This window comes from Emiliania huxleyi, assembly GCF_000372725.1.
Source record: "Emiliania huxleyi CCMP1516 chromosome Unknown EMIHUscaffold_156, whole genome shotgun sequence".
NCBI classification, from domain to species: Eukaryota; Haptophyta; order Isochrysidales; family Noelaerhabdaceae; genus Emiliania; species Emiliania huxleyi.
Genome location: NW_005201025.1, coordinates 159,543 through 182,540, shown reverse-complemented (window position 1 = coordinate 182,540; position 22,998 = coordinate 159,543). Strand labels below are relative to the sequence as shown.

General features: G+C 65.7%; 3 protein-coding genes across 3 annotated transcripts; 2 read left to right on the top strand and 1 right to left on the bottom strand.

Moving 5' to 3' along the window:
* Positions 1-1,374: 1,374 nt before the first annotated feature.
* EMIHUDRAFT_111728 (hypothetical protein) lies at positions 1,375-3,523 on the top strand (the record flags this gene model as incomplete). The annotated part of the gene is made up of 3 exons (XM_005785958.1): positions 1,375-2,160; positions 2,264-2,524; positions 3,347-3,523. 3 exons carry the CDS (start codon positions 1,375-1,377, stop codon positions 3,521-3,523), a joined length of 1,224 nt encoding a protein of 407 aa, XP_005786015.1.
* Positions 3,524-9,532: 6,009 nt separating this feature from the next.
* EMIHUDRAFT_441534 (hypothetical protein) lies at positions 9,533-10,822 on the bottom strand. Its single transcript, XM_005785957.1, has one exon. It carries the CDS (start codon positions 10,761-10,763, stop codon positions 9,663-9,665), a length of 1,101 nt encoding a protein of 366 aa, XP_005786014.1. The 5' UTR covers positions 10,764-10,822; the 3' UTR covers positions 9,533-9,662.
* A 50-nt stretch (positions 10,823-10,872) lies between these two features.
* EMIHUDRAFT_441532 (hypothetical protein) lies at positions 10,873-13,168 on the top strand. The gene has a single exon (XM_005785956.1). It carries the CDS (start codon positions 11,017-11,019, stop codon positions 12,505-12,507), a length of 1,491 nt encoding a protein of 496 aa, XP_005786013.1. The 5' UTR covers positions 10,873-11,016; the 3' UTR covers positions 12,508-13,168.
* The last annotated feature ends 9,830 nt before the right edge of the window (positions 13,169-22,998 follow it).

The window sequence follows — 22,998 nt, the reverse complement described above, 5'->3', positions numbered from 1 at the left end:
CTCGTGCAATCTCGAGCCACCTCACACCCTCCTGTGCAATCTCGCGCAATCTCGTGTGGTCTCGCACAACCTCGCGCAATCTCGTGCAGTCTTGTGTGGTCTGGTCGCCCTCCCGCTCTCTCTGTACTGCGAAAAAAGACACTCGATCTCGCGGAGGGAGTCTCGAACCCGTCTATCTGTGCATCCTGCGCATGTTGGGCTGGATGAATCGGCGTGGCACGTGCTCGTTCATCCTCTCTGATGTCGTGAGAAATGCGGGTCCATCTCTCTCCTCCTGTCTGCGCTCTCTTCTCTCTGCCTCTCTTCTCGCCGCGCACGCCTGCGCACCCACTCCCTCCTGCCTGTCCACGGCCGAGTCGCGCCTTGTCCCCTCCCGCCTCCTCCTCGCGTATCGCCCTCCCGCTCTGCCCATGTCCGCCTGGGCCTTCTTTTCGTTCGCGTGCTGCTCGTCCATGGCCGTGTCGCAGCCCGTGCCTCTGCAGGCCGCACCTAATGCTAGGCTCTTGTTGATCGCACCGCCCTGCCTTGTCCCGGCTCCTTCGCCGCGCCTCGTCGCTCGTGTCGTTGCTGCCGTCGGGCTCGTGCCCTATCGTCTCGGCTGCCTCTCCTCTGCCTCTCTGGCTCTTGATTACTATGATTCCTGTCGCATCGCACTGTTGCATCGCACTACGGCTTAAGTCATCTGTTCTCGTGCAGTGTCTGGCTCCTCTCGTGCCGCTTCGCTCGCACTCACGCCGCTGTTCTGCTTCGCGGCTTCGCGGCGGTTTGGCGGCCTGTGTGTCCTCTCTTGCCGGTGCGGGTGCTACAGTTTTGTGCGGCTTGCGATGCGCGCGTTTTGCTTTTCGAGTCAATTTTGCACGAACCCACAAGTCGGTGGGCCGCTGTCTGATACCACTCCCACCGCCGTGGGAGGGCCCATCTCCGTCAGAAGCCTCTGTACGGAGGACGAGGTCGTTGGCGGGAAGCCTCATGGCGCCATGTCAAAAAAAGTAATGGATGAGGGATGGGGAGCGGACAGTGTGGTGAGACACATATGGGAGGACAGTGCCCAGCGCCATCCGATACCTAAATTTCTCTCTCGCAAAGTCCGCCCCCACGACTCAGATTCCCTCACGCTCAGATTCCTTCACGCTCAGATTCCGTGGCAAGGGGGTGCCGAGGTATGCCACAGGCCGGGATGGAGTGAGATCTTGCGGGGCAGGGCGTGGGCTAGCGCGTGAGGGCGCAGGCAAGTGCCCGAGGGTATGGGGTTGGGCGCCACCCTGGGGCTACCCGTAGCATTGTCGGCTCAGTGATGGGTATCCCAGGGACGCCGGCAAGAAACCCACGGGCAGTCTGCACAAAGTCCGCCAGAATTTGGGTTGCTCCTGGCCGATGTCCTGGCTGTCGCCCTTCAGTGCCAACGCGACGGCACCGGTGCTGCAGGAGTGGCCTGGGTCGCACACCTGCCGCCCGCGCTTCATGGTGGTCGGAGCGCCAAAGTGCGGCTCCACGTCGCTCTTCCGGTACCTCGAGGCGCACCCCGACGTGCAGCAGCCGGCGACCAAGGAGCTGTGCTACTTTTCGCGCTTCAAGCGGTACCTGACGCACTACCGCACCGGCCCTGCCACGTCCTGGCCACACTACCTCGCCGCGCTCGCCGGCGTCGCGCTGCCTCGCGGCCGCGGCCGCGCCGGCAGGCAGGGCCGTGGCAGGGGCAGGGGCGGCCGCCGCGGCCGCGGCAGCCGCGCCGAGCGGAGGCTGCAGGAGATCGGCGCGGGCAGCGTGCACCGGCTGGCGAAGCGCGCCGCGGAGCAGCAGCAGCTGGCGGCATCCGAGCAGGCCTCGATCGACCTTCTCCGCCGCTCGGCGCCGTTTTGCGCGCAAAACAAGAAGGTCGCGTTCGAGGGCTGCCCCTTCTACCTGCATGAGCGGCTCGCGGCGACGCAGCTGCGGACCACCTTCCCTTCCATGCGAGCCATCGCCCTGCTGCGCAACCCTCGCGAGCGGACTGTCTCAGCGTTCAACGACTACTTGCGGATGGGGAGGATCCGCCGCGCAGCTGGCGGCGCCACCGCTCGGGACGCTCAAATGCTCACGCTGGTCGCCTCGAAGATTGAGATGCTGCGGAGCGGCGTGCGGCAGCTCGAGGACTTCGACATGCGTATTCTGACCTCTGCAGTGTACATCCACGGCCTAGAGGCGAGATGAGCCGAGATTAGCCGAGATCAGCCGAGGCGCAGGAGGCGGCGCTGCGGAAGAAGGCGAGGTTGGCCGATATTAGGCGTGGGGGCGCGCGTGGCCGGCGTCGCAGCTGCTAGTGCTCCAGTCGGAAGAGATGTTCGATGCGGCGGAGGCGGTGGTGCATCGGGTCGAGGATTTCCTGGGCCTGCGCCGCGCGATCCCCGCCTCCGCGTACATGCGCACGCACAACAAGAACACGCTGGCGGAGAAGGCGCGGGCCTCCGCCGCGCTCAACGGCACGCTCGACGCCCGCTCTGACTGTTGCACCGATGCCTACCCTTGCGAGCTCTCACGCCTCCTCGTGTGCAGTGCCCCGTGCGTTCCGCGCGCGCGCGCGCGCCTACTAACCCTAACCCTAACCCTAACCCTAACCCTAACCCTAACCGCGCGCGCGTGTGTGTGCCCCGCCGTCCGTGCTATGACGCGTGTGAGGCTGATTGGCGGGCCGTTCCGTTGAAGATGAGCGCGCGCGTCACAGCGCAGGCCAGGTCTACACTGGCCGCGGCACCAGCTCCCGCGGTCTGCACGCTAGGAGTGGTCCGCATGAATAGCTGCGCATATAGAGATAACGACTGTTCACAGTTGGGAGAGAGAGAGTCGTCTCTAACGCGTTCTGTGAACAGGCACGCTCGACGCCTTTTTCGCGCCGCACAACGCCGCGCTCTACCGGCGCGAGATTGCGCGAGATCCGCCGAGAAGGCCCGAGATCTGCCTCGCGCGAAACAGTTCCTCGATACAGTTGTTGGGGGGGGGGGGGGGGGTCCTCACACTTGGGTTCAGCGTGCAGCAGCCCCCTTTGCGTTCAGCGTGCCGGGGGGGGGGGGGGGGGGGGGGCCCCCAAAATGGGGGAACCCTTCCCCCCCCCCCCGGGGATTTGAAAATTCCAAAACTCCGCCCCCCTGGGGGGCCTTGGGAATTGTGGCCCCACCCCAAAGAGGAGCCCCGCCCATGCCCATCCCCATTTGCCCCTTCACATCGGCGCGTCGCCTCACAGCTTCGGGTGTTAACTCAATGTCCCTCTCCACTGCGCGGTGGCCTCCAGGGCTCGCACCTCAACCTCTCATAGACCAGCGCGCAGCGCCGCCGGCGGTAGTTTCTTATCAAGAACAAGGCCTGTGAACAGGTGGCTGGCCTCTCGCGGCACGCCCTTCCGCCCGTGGCCCAACGGTACACACGCGTGAGCCGCGACCTGGCCGAGATCCCGGTCGAGGTTCAGCCGGGGAGACGATCTGGCCAAGATGTAGCCGAGGCGTGGCGACAGGCGAGTGTGGCCGAGAGAATTATATGGCAGCAGCTGTGAGCGTTGTCAGAGCGGTGTTTCGACACCGATATCGTTCAACGAACGCTGTTCAAAATTCGTGTCGCTGTTCACACAGGAAGTGTAAGCGGAGCAGGGCAGCAGCTGACTAGGACGGAGCTCGGAGGTCGGCCCGGAGTATCAGAGTAGCCGTCGTGGTCGCGGCGAGCAGCGCCGGCCACTCCGGCGCCGCGGCGGCAACATGGGAGCATGTCCACCGCCACTTCGCGGTCACAGCGCTGTTGTCGCCCAAAACGCCTAATGTACCTCTGGCGGGCCAAACCCCAAAGATCGACGCATGTCTCGATTTCGACGCGACGGGCGCATGAAGGCATCACGTCTCCTTTCAGAGTCAAGCGATTACGCGAATCCCACCTGGTGGATTTTGGGGGTGGGGCGCTGTGCACCTCCTATTCACACCTGCAAGAGGTGTGAACAATAACGATTTCGGCCTTAGCCGTCGGTCAGCCCGAGACCAGCGCAGATGCGCTTCGCACGGCCCGTGCCCGGCCCTACCCCTTTACGGGGTACGGGGATGTGCATATAACAGCTTGCAATGTGTGCGCGTGCGGTCTGTCATCATGCATGACTTAAAACATGCGGAATGCTATCCGGCGATCCCGGTACATCACATGTGCAGCAATGAGATGGGAAATGTCACACAGCACACGGAAACACGACATGTGCATGCACATGCAAACACACACACACCAACAAACGCATGCCTGTTCGTTCATGACAGAGCAGCTATCGTGCTATCGACTCAACTGCTCGAGAGTCAAAACGGAGTTACTTCTATAGCTACTGAGTTCGGACGTTCTATAGGAGAATTAGCTACACATGGGGCTATGAGTCAGCAGTATCGGAAGAGTCGGATTCATAATGGGGCCGGCTAATGTTCAGGCGGGGGGAGGTCCGGCGGGTGAGCTGAGGCCAGCTTCAGCAGGTTGGTACACGGTGTGTACTATCCCAACACTAGGGTTACCCATTCTGAAAAGTGCGGCTGAAAAGTGCGGCTGGCATGCTGGGCGTGGGGTCCGGGCGTGGTCTGCTCCGTTCCCAGGGTGGGAGGATTGGGTGAGGGAGGGGCGGCTGCTCCTCTGGGAGGAGGACCTGGAGGAGTTGCGGAGCGGTGCTGGAAAGGGAGGGGGCGGGAAGTCCCGCCACGAACGCCGGCGGGGGGCGCGGCGGGAGCGACGGGGGGGGGAGGGGATGGAGTCGGAAGATGATGGGGATGGTCTGTGATCTGAGCAGACCATAGCAGATGCGAGGAGGATAGGCGGGAGGAGGATGGGTAAAAGTAAAAACGTGCTTTAAAAGGAGCTGCAAGTCGCCCGCCGGGATATGATTGGCCAGTGGATGTGCCCTGCCTGCCTCCCCCAGTCACTGCCGTGCGGTTCTCTGATGGGTGACAGAACACCCGGGTCCTCGCTATTTACAACCGCGGACAGCAGAGTAAAGGAGAGAGGAAAGGAGAGAGGAAAGGAGAGAGGAAAGGAGAGAGGAAAGGAGAGAGGGAGAGAAAAGGAGAAAAAATAACCTCGAAGGGATTCGAACCCCTAACCTTTCGATCAGAAGTCGAACGCGCTGCCGTTGCGCCACGAAGTCATTCGAGTTGTAGGACGTACGAGTTCCAAACTGGCTTTGTAGCTGCCGTGCGGCCGTCCCTCGACGGCGCACAAATGGGCGCGTGCGGTTCCTCGTGCAACGGCAGCGGCCACTCTGAAGAAACGCAGAGACCGAAAGGAAGCTTGGAGGTGGAAGATCCCGTGTTGGCAGCATTGATGAAGTTTGACGTGAACGGCGACGGGCTGACCAAGGAGGAGTTCAAGCAAGCATTGCGCGCATTCAGATTCTCGATGTCTTCCCAAAAGTGTAGAGCAATCCGCGAGAGGACATTCGCAGATTGCGATGCAGATGGTAATGGCAGGCTCAGCGTGAAGGAGCTTGCAAGTGGCATGCCAGTCACGCTTCGCAACAAAATCCAGAAAAAGCTTGACGAAGGGTGGGCCTTCGATCCGTCCAAGTGGGAATAGAAGGACATTCCGCCGCTGGCCCAAAGGCGCGTGGGGGCGTTGGGGGAAGGGAGGACACTACGCAGACTGATCTACTCAGGCGGGGTGGAAATGGGGTGCAAATGGGGCACGTGGCGCTCGGTCACGGCTGCGCGGCTGGATGTGCCCGTATCTCCCGAGATGACAGATGTGTCCGGACCCGTTTCGAGGAATTTTACGCCGATGTCAGATCACGCACCCCGCGCCGTCCGCCCCAAGCCGCGAGCGGCGGGGTGTGGCCCGCTGCGCTTGCGTCGCTTGCACCTTGACGCGCTCTGGGTGGTACTGGCGGCGCTCCCGAAGAGTGGTGCTCTTTGGACTTTGGGAGAAGACACCCCTCACCCGGAAGAGGTTCCTCCACTTTCCGCTAAACAATTAAGTGGCCATATCCCCCCTACAATTTATTTACAATCAAATGGAACTACGGTAGCCAATGCCACAAAGACATAATCAAGACTCGCACAAGCCACTCGCGAGAGATGCCCGGCTCCCTAAAAACCACCGACCACCCGCCGGCCCGCGCAGCCTCGTCACGCCTCCTCGTGTGCAGTGCCCCGTGCGTTCCGCGCGCGCGCGCGCGCCTACTAACCCTAACCCTAACCCTAACCCTAACCCTAACCCTAACCCTAACCGCGCGCGCGTGTGTGTGCCCCGCCGTCCGTGCTATGACGCGTGTGAGGCTGATTGGCGGGCCGTTCCGTTGAAGATGAGCGCGCGCGTCACAGCGCATGTATCCCATCTCCTTGCGGTGGCTCCTGTATGAGTCCCCATATGACCATGTGATTTCTTGGCCTTCCTTGACTCCCCTCTCTGCAAACAGGACCATCACCTGCGCAGCTGCCTTGCCTAATTGTACCTCCTCGTAGCGTACGAAGTGCGTCGCCCTCGTGCCTCGTTTCGGCTCATTCGATGCTGCAGGCCAGTCGAAGTTACACCGCGACGCTGTCAAAGTCGTCCCCGCTCTCGTCGTCACTTCCATCCAGCTGCGTCCCCCCTGCTGCCGTGTGTCGTGATAGTTCGTCTGGTACTGTCTCTGGTGGCTGCGCCGTTCCTGTCCGGAAGATCTCCCCAGTGTAGATGCTACACACCTCAAATTTCTCTAGCCTCCTCGTCGCCAGTAGGCCGAGTTCCCCTTCCGCTATGCTAGAGGGGCCTACCTTCGCCCCTTCCACCGTGCCGCCCGTCGTTAGCATGGCCGTCGTTACTTTCGCCGCCGCCTCTGCTGCTTGTCGGCGGAGCGCCTCGCGCCTTCCCTCGTCTCCATGCTCCTGGTCTTGTTCTTTTTGTTTTCCTGCGCTTCCTGTCGCTGGTCCGGCGACGTATTTTGCCGTCTGCCTTCGCTTCCTGGCGGGCCGCGTTTCCTTCCCCTCGTCCCGTCTGTTTTCTCCTGCGTGGTCGCCCTCGCGTGCGCCGCTCGCCGTCTGTTCTCCTCTCTGCTCGCCGTCCTCGTCCCCTCGCTGTCGTCGCTTCCCTCCGGCGCTCGCCGCATCGTCGTTCCTATCACCGCGTTTCCTGCGCTGGCCTTCGCCTTCGAGCTCGCAGTGGGTCGTTTTGAGTGTCATCCCCATCGCTCTCGTCGTTCTGCCTCTCCCCGCTTCGAGGCGTCTCTCTGCCTCTTCCCTTTCCTTCTCCTCGGCATCACGTTGTCGATGTCGCCTCCGTCGCCAGCAAATACACGCATTCGCCGCCCACTCCATTTCTCGTATCCTCTCCTTCCTTTCCTTCTGTCCCTCTCTCAGGCGTTCTGTTTCCGCGGCTACTCGTTCCTTCCTCTCCGCCTCGAGTCCCTTCCTCTTCCCTTCCCGTACTTTGATTATTGATGCCGCCGTCTGCTGCAGTGCCTTGAGTGAAGTCACCACCCGTGTGTCATACTCCCTCATGATGTCTTCTGGCGGGTCCTGGTCCATCACACTCGGCTCGGGTAGTCGTCCAGCTAGCAGTTGCTCCATCGCCTCCCATTCCTCGTCGCTCTCCCTTCTTCCTGCGCACCTCTTCGTCGCCCCAGCAATGGGGCGCGTAGAGTGGTGCTCTTTGGACTTTGGGAGAAGACACCCCTCACCCGGAAGAGGTTCCTCCACTTTCCGCTAAACAATTAAGTGGCCATATCCCCCCTACAATTTATTTACAATCAAATGGAACTACGGTAGCCAATGCCACAAAGACATAATCAAGACTCGCACAAGCCACTCGCGAGAGATGCCCGGCTCCCTAAAAACCACCGACCACCCGCCGGCCCGCGCAGCCTCGCCAGTGTGCGAGGAAGCGCAGCCACAAAACAGGAAAGCAGGCGGGGGAAGCGCGCGTAGGCCGGCTTGCGGGAGCGCTCGACCCGCCGCGACCGGGACGGCGAGGCCGGCGCGGCGGATGCTGCGGCGGCGGGGCGCGGGGAGCGAGCCGCGACACTGAGCCACGACAGAAGAACAGGAGACAGACACAGGGCATGGGGCAGGGGAGGGGGGAGGGGGGGCCATTAGCCGCCCGCGCGCGGTCTCACGAGACAACACACTGCTCCTTTTGCTGCTGCTGCTGCTGCCCATACCCGCCTCCGCCTCCTCCTCCCTCCGGCGGCGGCCTGGCCCCTGCGCGAAGGCTCGGCTGCGGCTCGACCACGTCGATGATCTTCCGCGCCTACAGGAACGTAGAGGAAACGGGGTCCGGGACAGGTCCAGGACCGGTCCGGGAAAGGTCCAGGACCAGTCCGGGAAAGGTCCAGGACCGGTCCGGGAAAGTTTCTCCTACCTACTGCTACTCTTGCGCGCCTCGCCGGTGCGGGTCAGGTACTTGTCAGCGCTCGTGGTGGCAGAGTGCGACGCGACGCCGCCTAGTACCATACCTTCAGAGTACCGAATCCAGTATGGGTTCAGTCCCGTGGTGGTGTGGTAGGTGGCCGCGCCTTGCAGGAGGTCCGAGAGGGGCACGGAGCCTAGAGGGCGGAAACACAAGCCTGACTGCCGTCACTGTCTGTCCGCTCTCGACGGTCGTCTTGGGCCCGGGGTTGGAACACGAGAGTGTGTATTCCGCTTCTATTGCACGGAGCCGCTCGCGCCCGCGCCCGCGTCGCGCGTCGCTCCAGCGGCGGCGGCGCCGCCCCCGAACTCGAACTTCCCGGTGATCATTCGGTCGGACGAGAGGGCGAAGCGCGTGTAGATTCGCAGCCAGTACCGGTACATGCCGTAGATGAACATGAGCAGGGCGAGCGTCATCGCGAGCGCGACGGGCCACGAGAACTCGAGCCACGCAAAGAGCAGCGCCGAGATGTGAAACATGACAAGGCCCGCGGTGAAGAAGAGGAAGGTGAGCCGGTACTCAAGCATCAGCCCGTCCACGGCGCGGTGCATCGACCCGTCCGGCCCGCGCAGCGCGAGCCCGGGGCCGAGCATCGAGCAGAGGGTCGAGTTGAGCACCGCGATGAGCTCAAAGCCCATCGCGGCGGTGGTGACGCAGAGGTAGAGCGTCTTCAGCCAGTCGCTCTGGTCGGTGGGGATGTCCACCTGGATGATGCCGTTGTACGCAAAGCCGGACAGCAGCGCCGCCTGCCCGCGACGGAGCGCGCGCCAGGGGGGGCGGGCGGCTGTCAGCGGCGGGCGGCGGCGCGGCAGCTCACGGAGTCTCGCCCTCCCCTCCCGGAGCTGTGTGGCTGGAGCGGGAGTCGCGCTGGGATGGCTCCGTCCCCGTCCGCGCCCGCCGCTCGCTCTTCCTCGCCGCTGCCCCGCCGCGGGCCTCGCGCCTGCGTGCCGATGGCGATGCAATTTTGCGTGTAGAACTGGAGCTCCTTCTCGCGGATCTTGAGGAGGGAGACCTGGAGGTTGGTCTCCAGGGCGCGCTTGTCCGCGTAGAGCATTTACGCCAAGAGCGTGCCAAAGGGAGGCAGGGACCTGTGGAGCCGGCGCTGCACGCCGATGCGAGCGCGGTGAGGGCTTCCCCGGACTGTGAATTCATAGACCAGGCAAAGATAGGACGTATGGCTCGCTAAACGCTCGCCGAGCTCCATGCTGTGCAACACCACCTCCTCACAAACGTCAAGGGCGCGGAGAGCGCAGTGCACTGCGGTGAGGCTGCGCAGCGGGGGCTCGCCCCCTGGGCACCGCTCAGCGGCGCGGGGGAGGGCGGTGGCGGGCGGCGGCGAGGCGCGAGGCGCCGGTGGCGGCGGTGGTGCGGGCGGCGGGTTGACAGGGGAGGCGGCGGGATTGACAGGGGAGGCGGCGGCCACGAGCGGAGCGGCGGCGAGAGGGGGGGGGCGGCGGCGAGGCCGCCGGCGAGCGAGGCGCCCGCGCCATCAGAGGGACGCGCCGCGAGATGGAGGGCGGCGGCAGCGGCGGCGGCGGCGGCGGCGAGAACGGCGGCACCGAGTTGTCTCGGCGAGTGGAGCGGCGGCGGGAGGAGGAGCAGGCGGCGCTCGCAGTCGCTCGCTGTTGACGGGAGCGCTGTTTTGAGCCTGGGAGCCCATGCCACTGCGACCGGCGTGCCCGGGAACAGAGATCGCGCGCGCGCCGCCACTCACGACGCGCGCGCGGTCTTCGCGGAGTCGGGTCCCCAGAGGGAAGCGGTCTTCTCGGCCGACGTCCAGCGCAAGGAAGCAGGCGCAGCGGAGGCGGCCTAGCACCGGCTCGGCGCCGTCCGGCTTGCGCTGCCCGCGAGCCGCGTCCTGAGCCTCGGCAGCGCGCTGCGCGGCGCGGCGCTCGCGCTTCTGCTGTGCCGAGAGCGGCATGATAGTTCACCAGCTGAAGCTCGAGACTCCTCGGGTCCCACGCCTGGAACCTGCTAAAGGTGGCACTACGCGCGCTGCGACGCATAGTCACGGGCGACGCCGGGAAACAGCGGCGGGCGCGTGCGGCGGCGGAGCAGGTGATCCCGGCCATCGTGGGCGCCCTGGACACGGCGATATTCAGGTCGCCCGAGATGACTCCAATGGGGCTGGTGCAGCTAGCGAACGCGACCAGGCGGCGCTCATGGGCCAAGATGACTCGGAGGGGGAGGTGGACCCGGCGATCTTGGCGTGGCAAGACGAGGTCGGGCGACGGCCCGAGCTGCAGACCAAGCTGCAGGAGGTGGCGGACGAGCTGCAGACACTGACGAGCTGAGCGGGGGCGGCTGCGATGGGGACGTGCAGCCAACTGGCGGTGGTGCATATAAGTACACATAAACACATGCAAGTGTGAAGGATGTGAATAGTCGAGAATAGGGCGCATGCGTGGTTGTTTAACTAGGCGGCGAGGCGAGTGGAAGAAAAGAGGAAAAGAGGTCTCGGAAAATAAAGGAAGAAAGAAAGAAAGAAAATTGCACGTGTGAATGGAGGAGCCAGCCACTGCGCTTCACTTCATCACCGCGGCATGAGTTGACCACCAGCAGCAGTGCCTCGACGGCTCGACGGCAACACAGCGCCCAGCGCCTCCTCGACGGCGACGGCGCCCAGCGAACTCCTCGACGGCGGACAGCGACCATATGCCTGCCGACCTCTTCGGTGTCCTGCGAGCCAGCCACGAGCGCCGCTCGCGTTCAGAGCCTGCCGATCGTGTGCCAGGCATCTCAGTAGCCCGAATGCCAGTGCTAGACCCAGCGGTCGTCAAAGACTCTTACCGCTTTGGGGAGGCGCTCGGGCAAGAGACGCAGACCATCGAGTTCAAGGGCACACGCGATGCCGAGAATGACATGCTTCGCGTGCTGAAGGACAAGATCTCGCGCTACCTCTGCGCGTTTCTCAACTCGGCAGGCGGTGCCATCCTCTTTGGCGTCGACGACGACGGCATCGTACGCGGCGGCCAGCTCGGCGCGGCTCAGCGCGCCGCTGCGGTCAAGCTGATCGACGCCGCGGCGCAGCTCATCGACCCGCAGGTGGAGCCGGACGCGATCATGCCGCCCCGCTTCGTGCCGGTGGCCGATGCGCCTCAGCCCGACACGTGCGTGCTGCTTGTGGTCGTGCTGCGTGGTCGGCAGCCCGTGTACTACCTCTCTCCGCACAGCACCGACGCCTTCCTGCGGCGGCACGAGTCGGTCTTCCGGATGGAGTGGTCGCTCGTCCGGCAGCGAGAGGCGGCCGCAGCGACGCCGGTGCGGCGCTCGTGGCGCCACATCGCCGGCCGCCTTCTGCCCTTCGACGATCACATTGCGGACCTGCGGGCGCGCCTCTGCCCGTCTCGTGTCCCGCGGCTGTGGGCGATGCGGCGCCTGGCCGCCATGCTCGCTGCCGCCGACTGCCCCCGGCTGCTGCTGCTCCGCGGCGCGTCGGGGAGTGGCAAGTCGACGCTCGCTGGGGCGATCGTGCAGCACGGCCTGTCGAGGCGGCGCGAGGAGGAGTCGGACGGGTGGAAGAATGTCGCCGTCGCCGGCTGCCACTTCTCCATCTCGGACAGGGACGCGGCGGCGACCGGCGCCTTCGTGCAGCATGTCGCGGCAAGCCTCATCGCGTCGCCCTACACGTCCGCCTTCAAGCGCGCCGCCCTGGCGTCGCCGCTCGAGATCCTCCACATCATCGAGACGCCCGACGCCGCGGTGGCGTTCCGCTCGCTGCTCCGCCTCCTCGGCCGGCTCCGGCCAACGCACGGGCGCCGCCTGCTCTTCATCGTCGACGGGGCAGACGCGGCGGACGTCTCTGTCGCCGACGGCGGAGACGCGGCGCGGCGCAACGTCGCGTCTCTCGTCCGGAGGGGCGCGAAGGACGCTCCCGATTGGCTGACCTTCCTCCTCACCTCGCACAACCCGCGCGCCCCGCCGCCGGCGGGAGGAGGGCAGGGAGGAGCGCTCCTCGACCTCGACTTGGCCGACGGCTGCGCCGACGTCGCAGAGTATATCCGCGGCCGGGTGGCGGCGGAGCCGGTGCTCGCCGCCGCGGTCGGGGGGGCCTCGGCCGGGCTGCTCTGCTCGGAGGGGCCGAGAGCCGGCGAGGGCGGCGCCCCTCGAGCCGCCCGGGTGCGAGTAGGTGCTCGAGAGGGTTGACCTCCCCAAGCAGCGCTTCGCGATCCGCGAGGACGGCGGCGCACCGCTCATCCGAGCCAACTGGGGGCACACGATGGCGGCGATCGACGCCTCGCGCCTGTGCCCGCCCAGCCTCATGCCACCGCTCGACGAGGACGAGCTCGCGCGGCTCTGCGGTCCTCACGGCTGCTCGTCGGAGACGCCGCATTGCGAGTGGGCGCTCATGCTGCTCCGCCGCGGCGCTCGCGGCTGCGCGCGCCATGCAGCCGCTCCCTTCATCGTGCGGCTCCGCGAGCGGAGCGGCGGCCCGGTCGCTTCATCGTGCGGCTGCGCGTGCCCGCCGCGGTTTGCGCCGAGGATCGACCGCCGCCCGCCGATCGTGGAGCCAAAGGGCGGGCCGACGGCGGCGCGCCCACCGTCGCCCCTCTGCCTGTCGCTGGGCGACTCACCGCTGATTGCTCCGGCGAAGGAGCCGGACTGCGAGCGGATCGAGCGCCTGGAACTTTGAGCACAGCTCTGTCGGTTACGTGCGAGCGACAGCGAGTACGTGGGTGTTTTAGGTTGTACGCGGTATACTCTACGGTCTACGGATCCGTGGATGCCGAGTTTTTGAGCGGCTCGTCGGAGGTGGGTTTGACGATTGAGTGATACGCGAGGCCTGGGTGGCGAGAATGAATTCAATAAAAGCCATACCGATACCCACCATACCGTCCATAATCGTCGTCAGAATCGTACCCGTCGCGACAGTCCCAACACATGGGCTTGGAGCCGCAGTACGACGCTGGCGGCGAGTACGGGCGGCCGCAGTCGTAGCACCGGGACGTGTGCGAGCTGTATGCGTGCGAGGACGCGCCTCGTCCGCGCCGATACGCCGCCTCAAAAGCGCGATCGCGTTCCTCCTCCTCCGCGCACTCCTCGCACAGCTCCTCTCCGTACTCGCAGTATTCGCCGCACCGGGTGCAGAAGCACTCCTCGTCGCTGTACTCACCGCGGCTGCTGCCACCGCTGCTGCCGCCGCTTGGTCTGGTGCTGGGTCCGCCACCGCCGCCAGTGCCAGAGGCTTGTGCGCTCAGGGCCTCGTAGGCCACCTGCAGCCGCTTGAACGCCGCCTCCGCCTGGCGCGCCTGGTTCTTGTCGGGATGGAGTAGTAGCGCGAGCTTCCGGTACGCGGCGCGCACCGCGTCCGCGCTGGCCGCCTGCGTCGCGCTGAGCTGCAGCACCGCGGCGTTCTCCCTGGGCCCCAGCTTCAGCACGCGCGCCGCCGCCTCGGCCATCGGCGTCCCCGCGCCGAACTTGCGCAGGTGCGCGGCGAGCTGCGCCGCGGCCTCGTTGCCCTCGTGCAGCCGCAGGCTCTTCTCGCAGAAGCGCAGCGCGGCCGCGTCGTCGCCCGCCTCGTGCCGCTTCCGCGCCTTGTCGAGCCATTCCTCCGCCGCCTGCCGGTTGGTCTCGGAGCAGATCGCGGGCGACGGCGCCGCCTCGCGGGGCGACGCGTCGGCGGGTGGAGGGGGTGGCGCGGCAGCAGCCTCTGCCGGCTGCTGCGCCGCCGTCTCTGTCGCGTTTGCCGCCTCCGCTGTCGGTGCCTCTGCTGCGGCACCCGTCGCCTTCGCCTCCGCCGCAGCTGGTCCAGCCGCTGCGGGTGCAGGCGCCGCGCGCGCGGGCCGGCGGAACCGCTTCGGCTTCCACGCTCCTCGCGAAATGGGTTGTTTGACGGTCTCCGCCTCCTGGACGAGCTTGCAGCTGATTCTAAAGCCGTAGCCATAGTTAACGCCAGGAAAGGACAGCTCGAAGTCATGCATCTGCAGCTGTGCCTCCTTGGCGTTCGCTGGGTCAGCGTACACGATGTTGGCCATGTTGGCCAGCCGGTAGTTCATCATCTTGCTCGTTGGGTCCTTCATCAGCGTTACCTGCAGTAGCTCGCCAAACGGCGAGAACTTCGCACGCACCTGCATCGCGCTGACGTCCGGGTGTAGCCCAGAGACCCTCAGCTGCCACTGGGTCGGCACAGGCGGCCGCTGCGCAGTCGGCTCAGCACCGAAGACAAATGTCGTCTTTGGAGGTGCAAACTCAACCGTCTGCCCAGTCGCAGCGCTCTTCGCTTCGACCGACAGACCCTCGAACCCGGCGGCCATCACCGAGTCCGGGCTGCAGGCATCGGAGGAGCGCCGCCTCTCGGCGCTAAGACGGCGGTGCCGCACGCGGTCGCATGCGACACACATGTCCACAAGGAACTCATCCTCGTCGAACTCAATCGGTATGGAGCACTGGCTGCACAGCTCCGAGGGGTGTGGCGCGCTCGATGCCGCCATCGGCGCGGGGAGGGGGCAACGAACAAGCCTTTCTGGCGGGAAATTCTGTGCTGCGGTGTCGTGGAAAAGACCTAGCAGGCTTTCTCTGAGTCTTACGCCCGACAGACACGGGTGTACGGCGGGACAGATCTGATCGCAAAATTTACCGTGGCTAGTACTGGCACTTCGTCCCCACCCACAACGCAGTTCCGTTCTCTTCCGACTGCCGTCTCTTGTATTTTGATATCGCGGCGGCTCGTCCCTCGTCGGCTTTCATCCCCCTTTTCTCTCCCCGGCGCATACCGTAAGCATACCGCGTCGTGAGACTCGTGTGCGAGTGCTATGTCAACGACGCTCGCGCTCTGCATAGTACACTCACGCGGCGAGATCTACATCTAGGATCACCGCCACCACCCCGCCCTGCACCCCAACCTCTCGCCTCCGCTGCATCAGGCGCCGCTCAGGCCCATGACACGGACACTACCGCGGGAGCGCCAAAATCAGGTAAAACCATCTTCTGCGTACGAGGGTTAATACGCCAAGTTCATACCAACCCACCATCTGTGTAAGTTGAGCGGCGCGATTCCAATTGGATACGGCAGAGGTACGCCGTTGCGTGTTGGGCTCATAAATTTAGCTCGCGAGCACCTGGGATGGGAGGGGACAGCCATCAGCGTTGGCGTCCAGCCACGCGTTGGCCTTCGCCTCGTCGTCCTGTTTTGTGTGAAGCCGAGGGAGGTTATTGGGTGACGTCGCGGGGCCATGGTTTGACTCGCCGGACCGGGGTAGAGTGGGCGCGTGATACATTGTTGAGTGTTATTAATCATGATATGGGTGGTTTCTGAATGACTCACGCGTACAAACATGGACATGCAGGAGAGAGCGCCCCATACGTGTATAGGCTATACCCAAACCGGACTACGCCCGCTGGGCCCGCTCCGAGTCCAGCAGCCCCCTGATCCTCTCAATCACCCGCGCCACCTCCTTGTCACTCGGCCGCGCACCCACGCTCCACTGGCCTCGCTCGTGCCTGCACGCATTGTACCAGCGCCGCAGGGTGTGCGCGGAGTCGCAGAGCTGCGACTGCCCGGCGCTGCGCAGCGCAAGCGCGTTGATCTTCTCCTCCTCGCTGCTGCCCTTGGGCAGTGGCGCGCCTCCCCGTTGCTCGTGCCGCCGCTCGAGATGCCCCATCATGGACAGGTACGCGTTGCTGATCCGATCCTGCAGCCGCGCCAAGGACGCATCGCCGCCGCCCGCCACGTATTCCTTGTGCAGCCCGCCGACCGCGCGCGTCAGAGAGCCGGGCGCAGAGCCGCCCCCAGACGACGACGAAGCGCTGGCCGAGGCACCGCTGGATGTGGCCGAGAAACCGGCGCCGGACGCCGTCGGTCTTTCGGCCGCAACCAGCGCCGCCGCGGCCGCCGCTCCAGCATCCGCGCCACCGTCGTCATCGCCACCGAAGCGCAACGCCGCCTCGAACGCCGCCAGCGCCTCTGGCAGAGGCAAGCGTTGCGACTTTCGCTCGTAGACGAGGCCGTGCACAGCCTTGACCAGCTCTCGCGTCGCCGCCTGAGGCCAGTGGGCCGCCCGCCTCGCCGCATGCAGCAGCCCGCCGCCGGCGCCCTCCTTGCCAGCGACCATGTCCAAGACGTCGTCCTCGTACGCGCTCCTGAGGCCTCTGGACGGCTCGCCGCCCGTCAACGCCATCAGCAGCGAGATGCCGAGCCCGTACGTGTCCGTCTTGGCCGAGTGCTGGTTCGAGTCGAGGAAGTTCGGGTCCGCGAAGCCGGTCGAGTAGAAGGCGCTGGTAGCATTGGTCGCCATGGTCATCGAGCCGCCCGCCCGCTCCTTGGCGAGACCGACATCGGAGAGGAAGGCGCGGTAGACGCGCCTAATCAGTGGAGCTCTCGAGCGATCTGGAGCAACCTAGGGCAATCTCGGGTGATCTCGGGGTAGACGCGCCTATCGCCCCCCGCCGTATGCAGCGGCAGCAGCGCGCCGTCGAGCAGGATGTTGGCCGTCTTCACGTCGCGGTGGAGAATGCTGTTCGAGTGGAGGTGCACCAGCGCCCTCGCTGCGTCGCAGAGCGCCGAGAGTCGTTGCGACCACGACAGGCCCGGAGTGCCCTTGAAGCCGAGCTTCTGCAGCCGCGCCCGCGCGTCGGGCGAGAGCAGGAGGTGGTCATCGAGCGAGCCGCCTCGCATGAGCGCCGTCACGATGCAAGCCGCACGTGGCGCGCCGCAGTAGCCGAGTAGCGGCAATACGTCCCGGTGCGCGCACCTCCGCAAGTTGGACACCTCGGCCATCACCTCCCTCGCATCCACCCCTGAGAGGGCTCGCTTGACGGCGACGCGGCCCCAGCCCGGCAGCGAAGGCAGCTCAACCGCATAGACGACGCCGAAGCCGCCGCGCCCAACCTCCACCGCCGCTTCGAGCGCACTGAGCACCTACAGAGGCGTGCCGGCAACCGTGGCTGGGGAGGAACAGCGAGGCAACGGCTCCTGTCTCAACTCACACACCTCTTCGGCGCCCAGCTCCACCGGCGCAGGAGGGTTCTCCGCAGCATCGCGCGCCTTGGCCATCTGCCGGTTGGCCTCGGCCGCCGCCGCCGCCTTCGCCGCCGCCCGGCGCTCCGCCTCTCGCCGCCTCGCATCCTTGGCCTCTTTGGCCGCCTCCGCCTCCGCTCGCCGCGCCTCTCGCTGCTCCTGCCTCGCCCTCTCCTCGAGCCGGGCGCACTCTCGCGCCGCCTCCGCCTCAGCGTCTGCCTCCGCACCCCCCCCACGCCTTCGTTGCCGCCCTCGCTGGCCTCGCGCCGGTTCCGCTGCTCTCGCATCCAAGGGCCGAACAACGCCCACCAAAGTCCGAAGCAAGGTATTGGCCCACCCCCAGACCACACAGGGGAGGAAAGCAAACAACAAGTGAGCGCGGAAGCACCAACCGGAGAGCGCGGTCATGTCGGAAAACAGCAAGGCCATGGCGCGCTCTCGCGCCGTTCGACGCAGCCAGTGCGGGCGCCCCCTCCGACCGTGCTCGGAGAACAACCGCCATAGAAAGCTGCAGGCGTAAACCACCAGGGCCGTAATCGTCAGGTATACCAGGGTCAGGCCAGCAGTAATAAGCATAATCGTCCAGTAGAATGCCATTGGCAACCACCCGCGCCGTAGCAGCACCTCGACCACCCGCTCGTGGCCGTACTTAGCAGCGAGCTTCAGCGCGGTGAAGCCGTCGCTGTTCTGCAGGTCGACCTCAGCGCCGTGCTGCAGCAGCAGCTCGACCACCCGCTCGTGGCCGTTGATGGCGGCGCGCATCAGCGCGGTGTCGCCGTTGCTGCTCTGCAGGTTATTCCCTGCTCCTCGCTGCAGCAGCAGGTCGACCACCCGCTCGTGGCCGTGGCTGGCGGCGTCCATCAGCGCGGTGGTACCGGCGCTGTGCTGCAAGTCGACCTCAGCGCCGTGCCGCAGCAGCAGCTCGGCCACCCGCTCGTGGCCTTGGCCGGCGGCGCACGTCAGCGCGGTGTAGCTGTCGCTGGTCTGCAAGTCGACCTCTGCGCCGTGCCGAAGCAGCACCTCGACCAACCGCTCCTTGCCGTGGGCGGCGGCGAGCATCAGCGCGGTGAAGCTGTCGCTGGTCTGCAGGTTGATCTCCGCGCCGCGCTGCAGTAGCAGGTCAACCACCCGCTCGTGGCCGCTGCGGGCGGCGTACAGCAGCGCGCTGTCGCCGTCGCTGCTCTGCTTGTCGATCTCCGCGCCTCGCTGCAGCAGCAGCTCGACCACCCGCTCGTGGCCTTTGTTGGCGGCGGCCATCAGCGCGGTGACCTTGCTGCCCTGCAGGTTAATCTCTGCCCCGTGCTGCAGCAGCACCTCGACCACCCGCTCGTGACCGCTGCGGGCGGCGTACATCAGCGCGGTGCTGCCGTCGCTGTTCTGCAGGTTGATCTCCGCGCCTCGCTGCAGCAGCAGCTCGACCACCCGCTCGTGGCCGTTGCTGACGGCGCTCATCAGCGCGGTGCTGCCGTCGCTGGTTTGCAGGTTGATCTCCGCCCCGTGCTGCAGCAGCAGGTCGACCACCCGCTCGTGGCCGTACATGGCGGCGCCGAACAGCAGCGTGATGCCGCTCACCTCTCCTCTCTCGTACGTCGCATCGGCCCGCCCGCCGCCGCCGAGCCACGCCAGCACCTCCGCCTCGTCGCCTCGCTCAGCCGCTGCCACCACTTGATCGGAGACTGCCACGACGCTGCTCGACGCCCGCTCCGCCGCCGGCGACAGATTGCCCGGCCGGACTAGCACGCTCTCGTCCGCCGTGTACCGGTTGCTCTTCGGTTGTACTCCGCCCGCAGTGGCGAGCAGGCATAGGAAAATTGCTGTCCGATGCATCGCGTCTCCGCTGGCTGTCAACCATGCACCCGTCGTCCTTGCCGGCACTCCACACCTCGGCGATTGCGATTGCATCTGAAACCTCAGCGTACGCGTTTTCGCGTACTCTATACGCGCGCGCGTACGCCATGCCACCCCTCAAAGCCATCGTCGCTGCCGCCCGGGAGCGCTGGGACGAGCTGTACGGGCGACTTAATGCCACTCAGCAGCTTCGGGTGAGCAGACTGACGGTGCGAGAGCAGCTACGCTGCCGAACGACACTGTATCCCAACCAACCAACCGCGCAGAGCGGCTCCATAAAAAATCTTCGTTTCCGAAAGCCGGCGTCCGCCGCGAGTCGGGCCGAACGAACGAAGTCCGAAAAAGGCGCAGTGCTCTTGCTTGCAGAGAGAGAGAGAGAGAGAGAGAGAGAGAGAGAGAGAGAGAGAGAGAGAGAGAGAGATAGAGAGAGAGAGGGAGAGAAGTTCATTTTAACCTGTGAGAGAAAAGGAGATCGCACGGAAATGGACGCTCCCGAAATGGACGCATCCCGAACTCCAAGTTGGGACGGTGCTCGCGCGCGCCCGGCGTTTTCTCGACGGGCAGCACTGGAGACCGCCATGGACGGTGAACCCGACGTGGCGATCGCTGTCGTGACCGCTGAGACGGCCGCTATCCCAGACTGCTACGTCTGCTACGTCTGCCTGCAGCCAGGAGGCATCACCAACATTTGCGCCTGCAGCTCCGCCGCGTATCCCGGCGGTAGCGCGATTCACCTTGCCTGCCAGCAAACGCTGATTGACCTACACTATGAGCAGCCCCCGTATCTGAGAGCGGGCAGGCCGTCGTGCACCATCTGCAAGGCCCCGTGGACGAACGTTGTGGTCAAGAAGCAGCCGCCCGTCCTCTTCAAGCCGGACCTGCCTCGCGTCGCCCTCGCGGTCCGTTCTGGGACCCAGGTGGGCCACGCTCACACCGACCCCTCGGTTCGCTCGACGGACAGGACGACCCCTCTCTCCACAGGTCTGCGCCGCGGTTTGCCTGATCATCATCGGCTTCGGGCTGCTCGCCGGTGGGTGAGACCTGCATTCAGAGGGCAACCGCGCCTCATTCTGCGACAGCGATATGACGTCAGCAATCCGTCACAAACAGGCTCGCGCTCGTCATCAAGGTGCACCCGGACACGCAGTCGATGAGAAACAACGAAGGTGCACTAATGGCTATCGGCCTGACCTTCATCTCGGTCGGGCTCCTGTCTCTCCTCGTCGGATGCATTGTGGCGGCCGCTTGTAGATGCCGACACTGTGGCACTGTTCGAACTTCATGTGCTGCGAGCCAACGCAAGGCTCCCGTCGTCGGCGCTGCCCTGCTGAACTCATTCTCTGCGGCCGCACACTCTCAGCCAACACATCACGGCGCAGGCGGGGATACACCTCATCGGCCGCGGGGGGGCGCGCCGCTTCGGCAGGGTCTTCTCTCTGTTGCCGGGCTGCCCACTCTGGAGCGCCTGCCTCGGCTGCCTCGGCTGGCTCGACGTGCGCGAGGAGATGGCGCACGAGGCGATCGCGCCCGTACCGCCTCCGGTGCTGCTGGGTGATGCGGTGTAGTGCCGCCGCCGGGTCGGCAGGGAGGCATCTTCGCATGAGCGGTCACACCGCAACACCGCCGCGCGCCGCACACCTGTGCCTCCCTCCTGGCCCAGGTCGGCTGGCCCGGACCGCGCCGGCGCCCGGTCCGCGACGGCGCACCGCACCTCGCCTGCGCCCTCTCTCACACCTCGCCTCTATTTTGAGTTGTGTATGCAGAAGAGTCATATAGCGTATAAGTAGAAGAGACTAGTAGTCGTCACGCAATTGCGGGATTTTACGGCGCTACATGGGGTTTGTACCGCCTGTGTGCTGTCTCCCAATCTCACCTCCTCCCAAGCAAGCTCTTTCCCCACGCCCAACCCAGCCTCCGCCGCTTGCCTGCGGAGCCCTCGGGACGCACCTGGAGCAGCAGCCCCTCGCCTGTCCCGCTCCCCCTCGGCTGCAGCGAGAGCCAGGCCGTCGCCGCCCACGAGCCGGCCTGCTGGAAGCCATCGATGGCCGGCGCGACGAGCTGCGCGTGCTGGTCGGCGGCGGCGGCGGCGGCGGCGGCGGCGGCGGAGAGCAGCCCGAGAGAGGCGAGCCGCCGCCAGTCGACGCGGAGGGCAAACCGCACCTCGGAGGCCGACCAGCTCGCCACGGCGATCGCGATCGACCCCGCCGAGGCGAAGAGGGTCGCGCGGACGCGCTCGGCATCGGGGCCGAGCACGTCGACGAGCGGCTCCCGCTCCCACCAGCCGACCATGCGCGGGCTGCGCAGGCCGAGCGCGTCGAGCGCCGCCCAGAGAGGGCGCGGGTTGCAGGTGTGCGGGTCGGGGTAGATGCGGCAGGTCATCCCAAAGACGAGCGCGCGCCACTGCTCGCGGTTGTTGCCGAGGACCTGGCCCGGCACGCCAAAGGGGATGCCCGACACCTCGGCGAGCCACTGCTCCGGCGAGTACGACGCGTAGTCGCACTGCTCGCCGAACCAGACCGAGTCGATGTACGGGTAGAGCTCCGCGTACGGCAGGTGCGGGTTGCCATAGCACGACGCGTGCAAGTCGAGCAAGAACGGGTCGGCGCGCTGGGCGGTGAGAGGCTCGAGGGCGGCGCGGAGGCGGCGCAGCACCGAGCGCTCGTACGGCGCGCCGTCGAGGTAGATGCCGTCGATGTCGACGTTCCGCACGAGCCACAGGATGCCCTCGAGCCAGTAGTTGTCCCACCGGGTCGTAAAGGCGGGCGTGTGCACCGACGCGTCCACCTCGCCGTCGGCGAGCCGCTCGTGCCACGCGGCCGAATAGTTTGAGCGCACGTGCTCCTGCAGCCAGGCGTGCCCCCCCTCGGACTTGCTCGGCACGATCACCTCCCCGCCGAGCGAGCGAAGCGCCTACCGGAGCACCTCCTCCGCTCGGGCCGAGTCCCCGCTCCTCCCCCTCGCCCGCCGCTGCGGCGCGGCGCCCAGAACTCCGCCGCGGAGGCGGAGAGCTCGCGCACGGTGTAGTAGAGCTTGACGCGTGCTCCAGCGGCGTGCGCCTCGGCCACGTACTTGCGCAGCGCATCGACGGTGAGGAAGGGGTAGTTGATGTATGGGTTGAGCTGGTTGCCTTGGTGGAGGACAATCCACGGCTTTGGAGCCGACGCCACCGCCTGCTGGACGGTAGTGTGCCGCTGCATGTGGAAGTAGCGGGTGGCAAAGTCGGCCACGCGAGGCTCGCCGCCGCCCCGCACTGGGGTCAGCAGCAGCCGCACAGGCAGCGTCACGGCGCTGCCGACCGCGACGACGAGCCGGCCAGTGTGCACTACCAGCATCGCAACCGCTCCGGCGTCGCCCGAGGCCAGCCGCAGCCGCCGCGCAACCTGCCGCCGCGCCGGCTCCACGCGGATTGTGGCGCCGCCGCGGTTGCGGTTCCGCCACACTACAGAGCCGAGCGCGACGTTGTACTGCGCGTCGCCCAGGTCGTCGCAGCGCAGCACGCCCGCGTCGTCCTGGCCGCAGTGCGAGCTCGCCGCCAACTTGGCCTGCCGGGGGAAGGGGGGGGGGGGGGGGGGGCCACCTCCAAAAGAGGAGGGGGATTTTCCCGGGAAAAAAGGGGGGTTAGGGAAAGAAGGTGGGGAAAGAAAATTGGGAACATAGTGAAACAACGGTAAGGTCTGGTGGGAGGTGTAATATTGGTAATAAATCTATAATATTATGTGTAAAATTGTGTAGACTTCACCCTTCCTTCCCCCCTGTGGGGTGTGGATTTCTCACCCCCCTTCTGAGGCCCTCTCTCCTCAGAAACTTGCTTTTTTGATCCCCCTGGGGGCGGT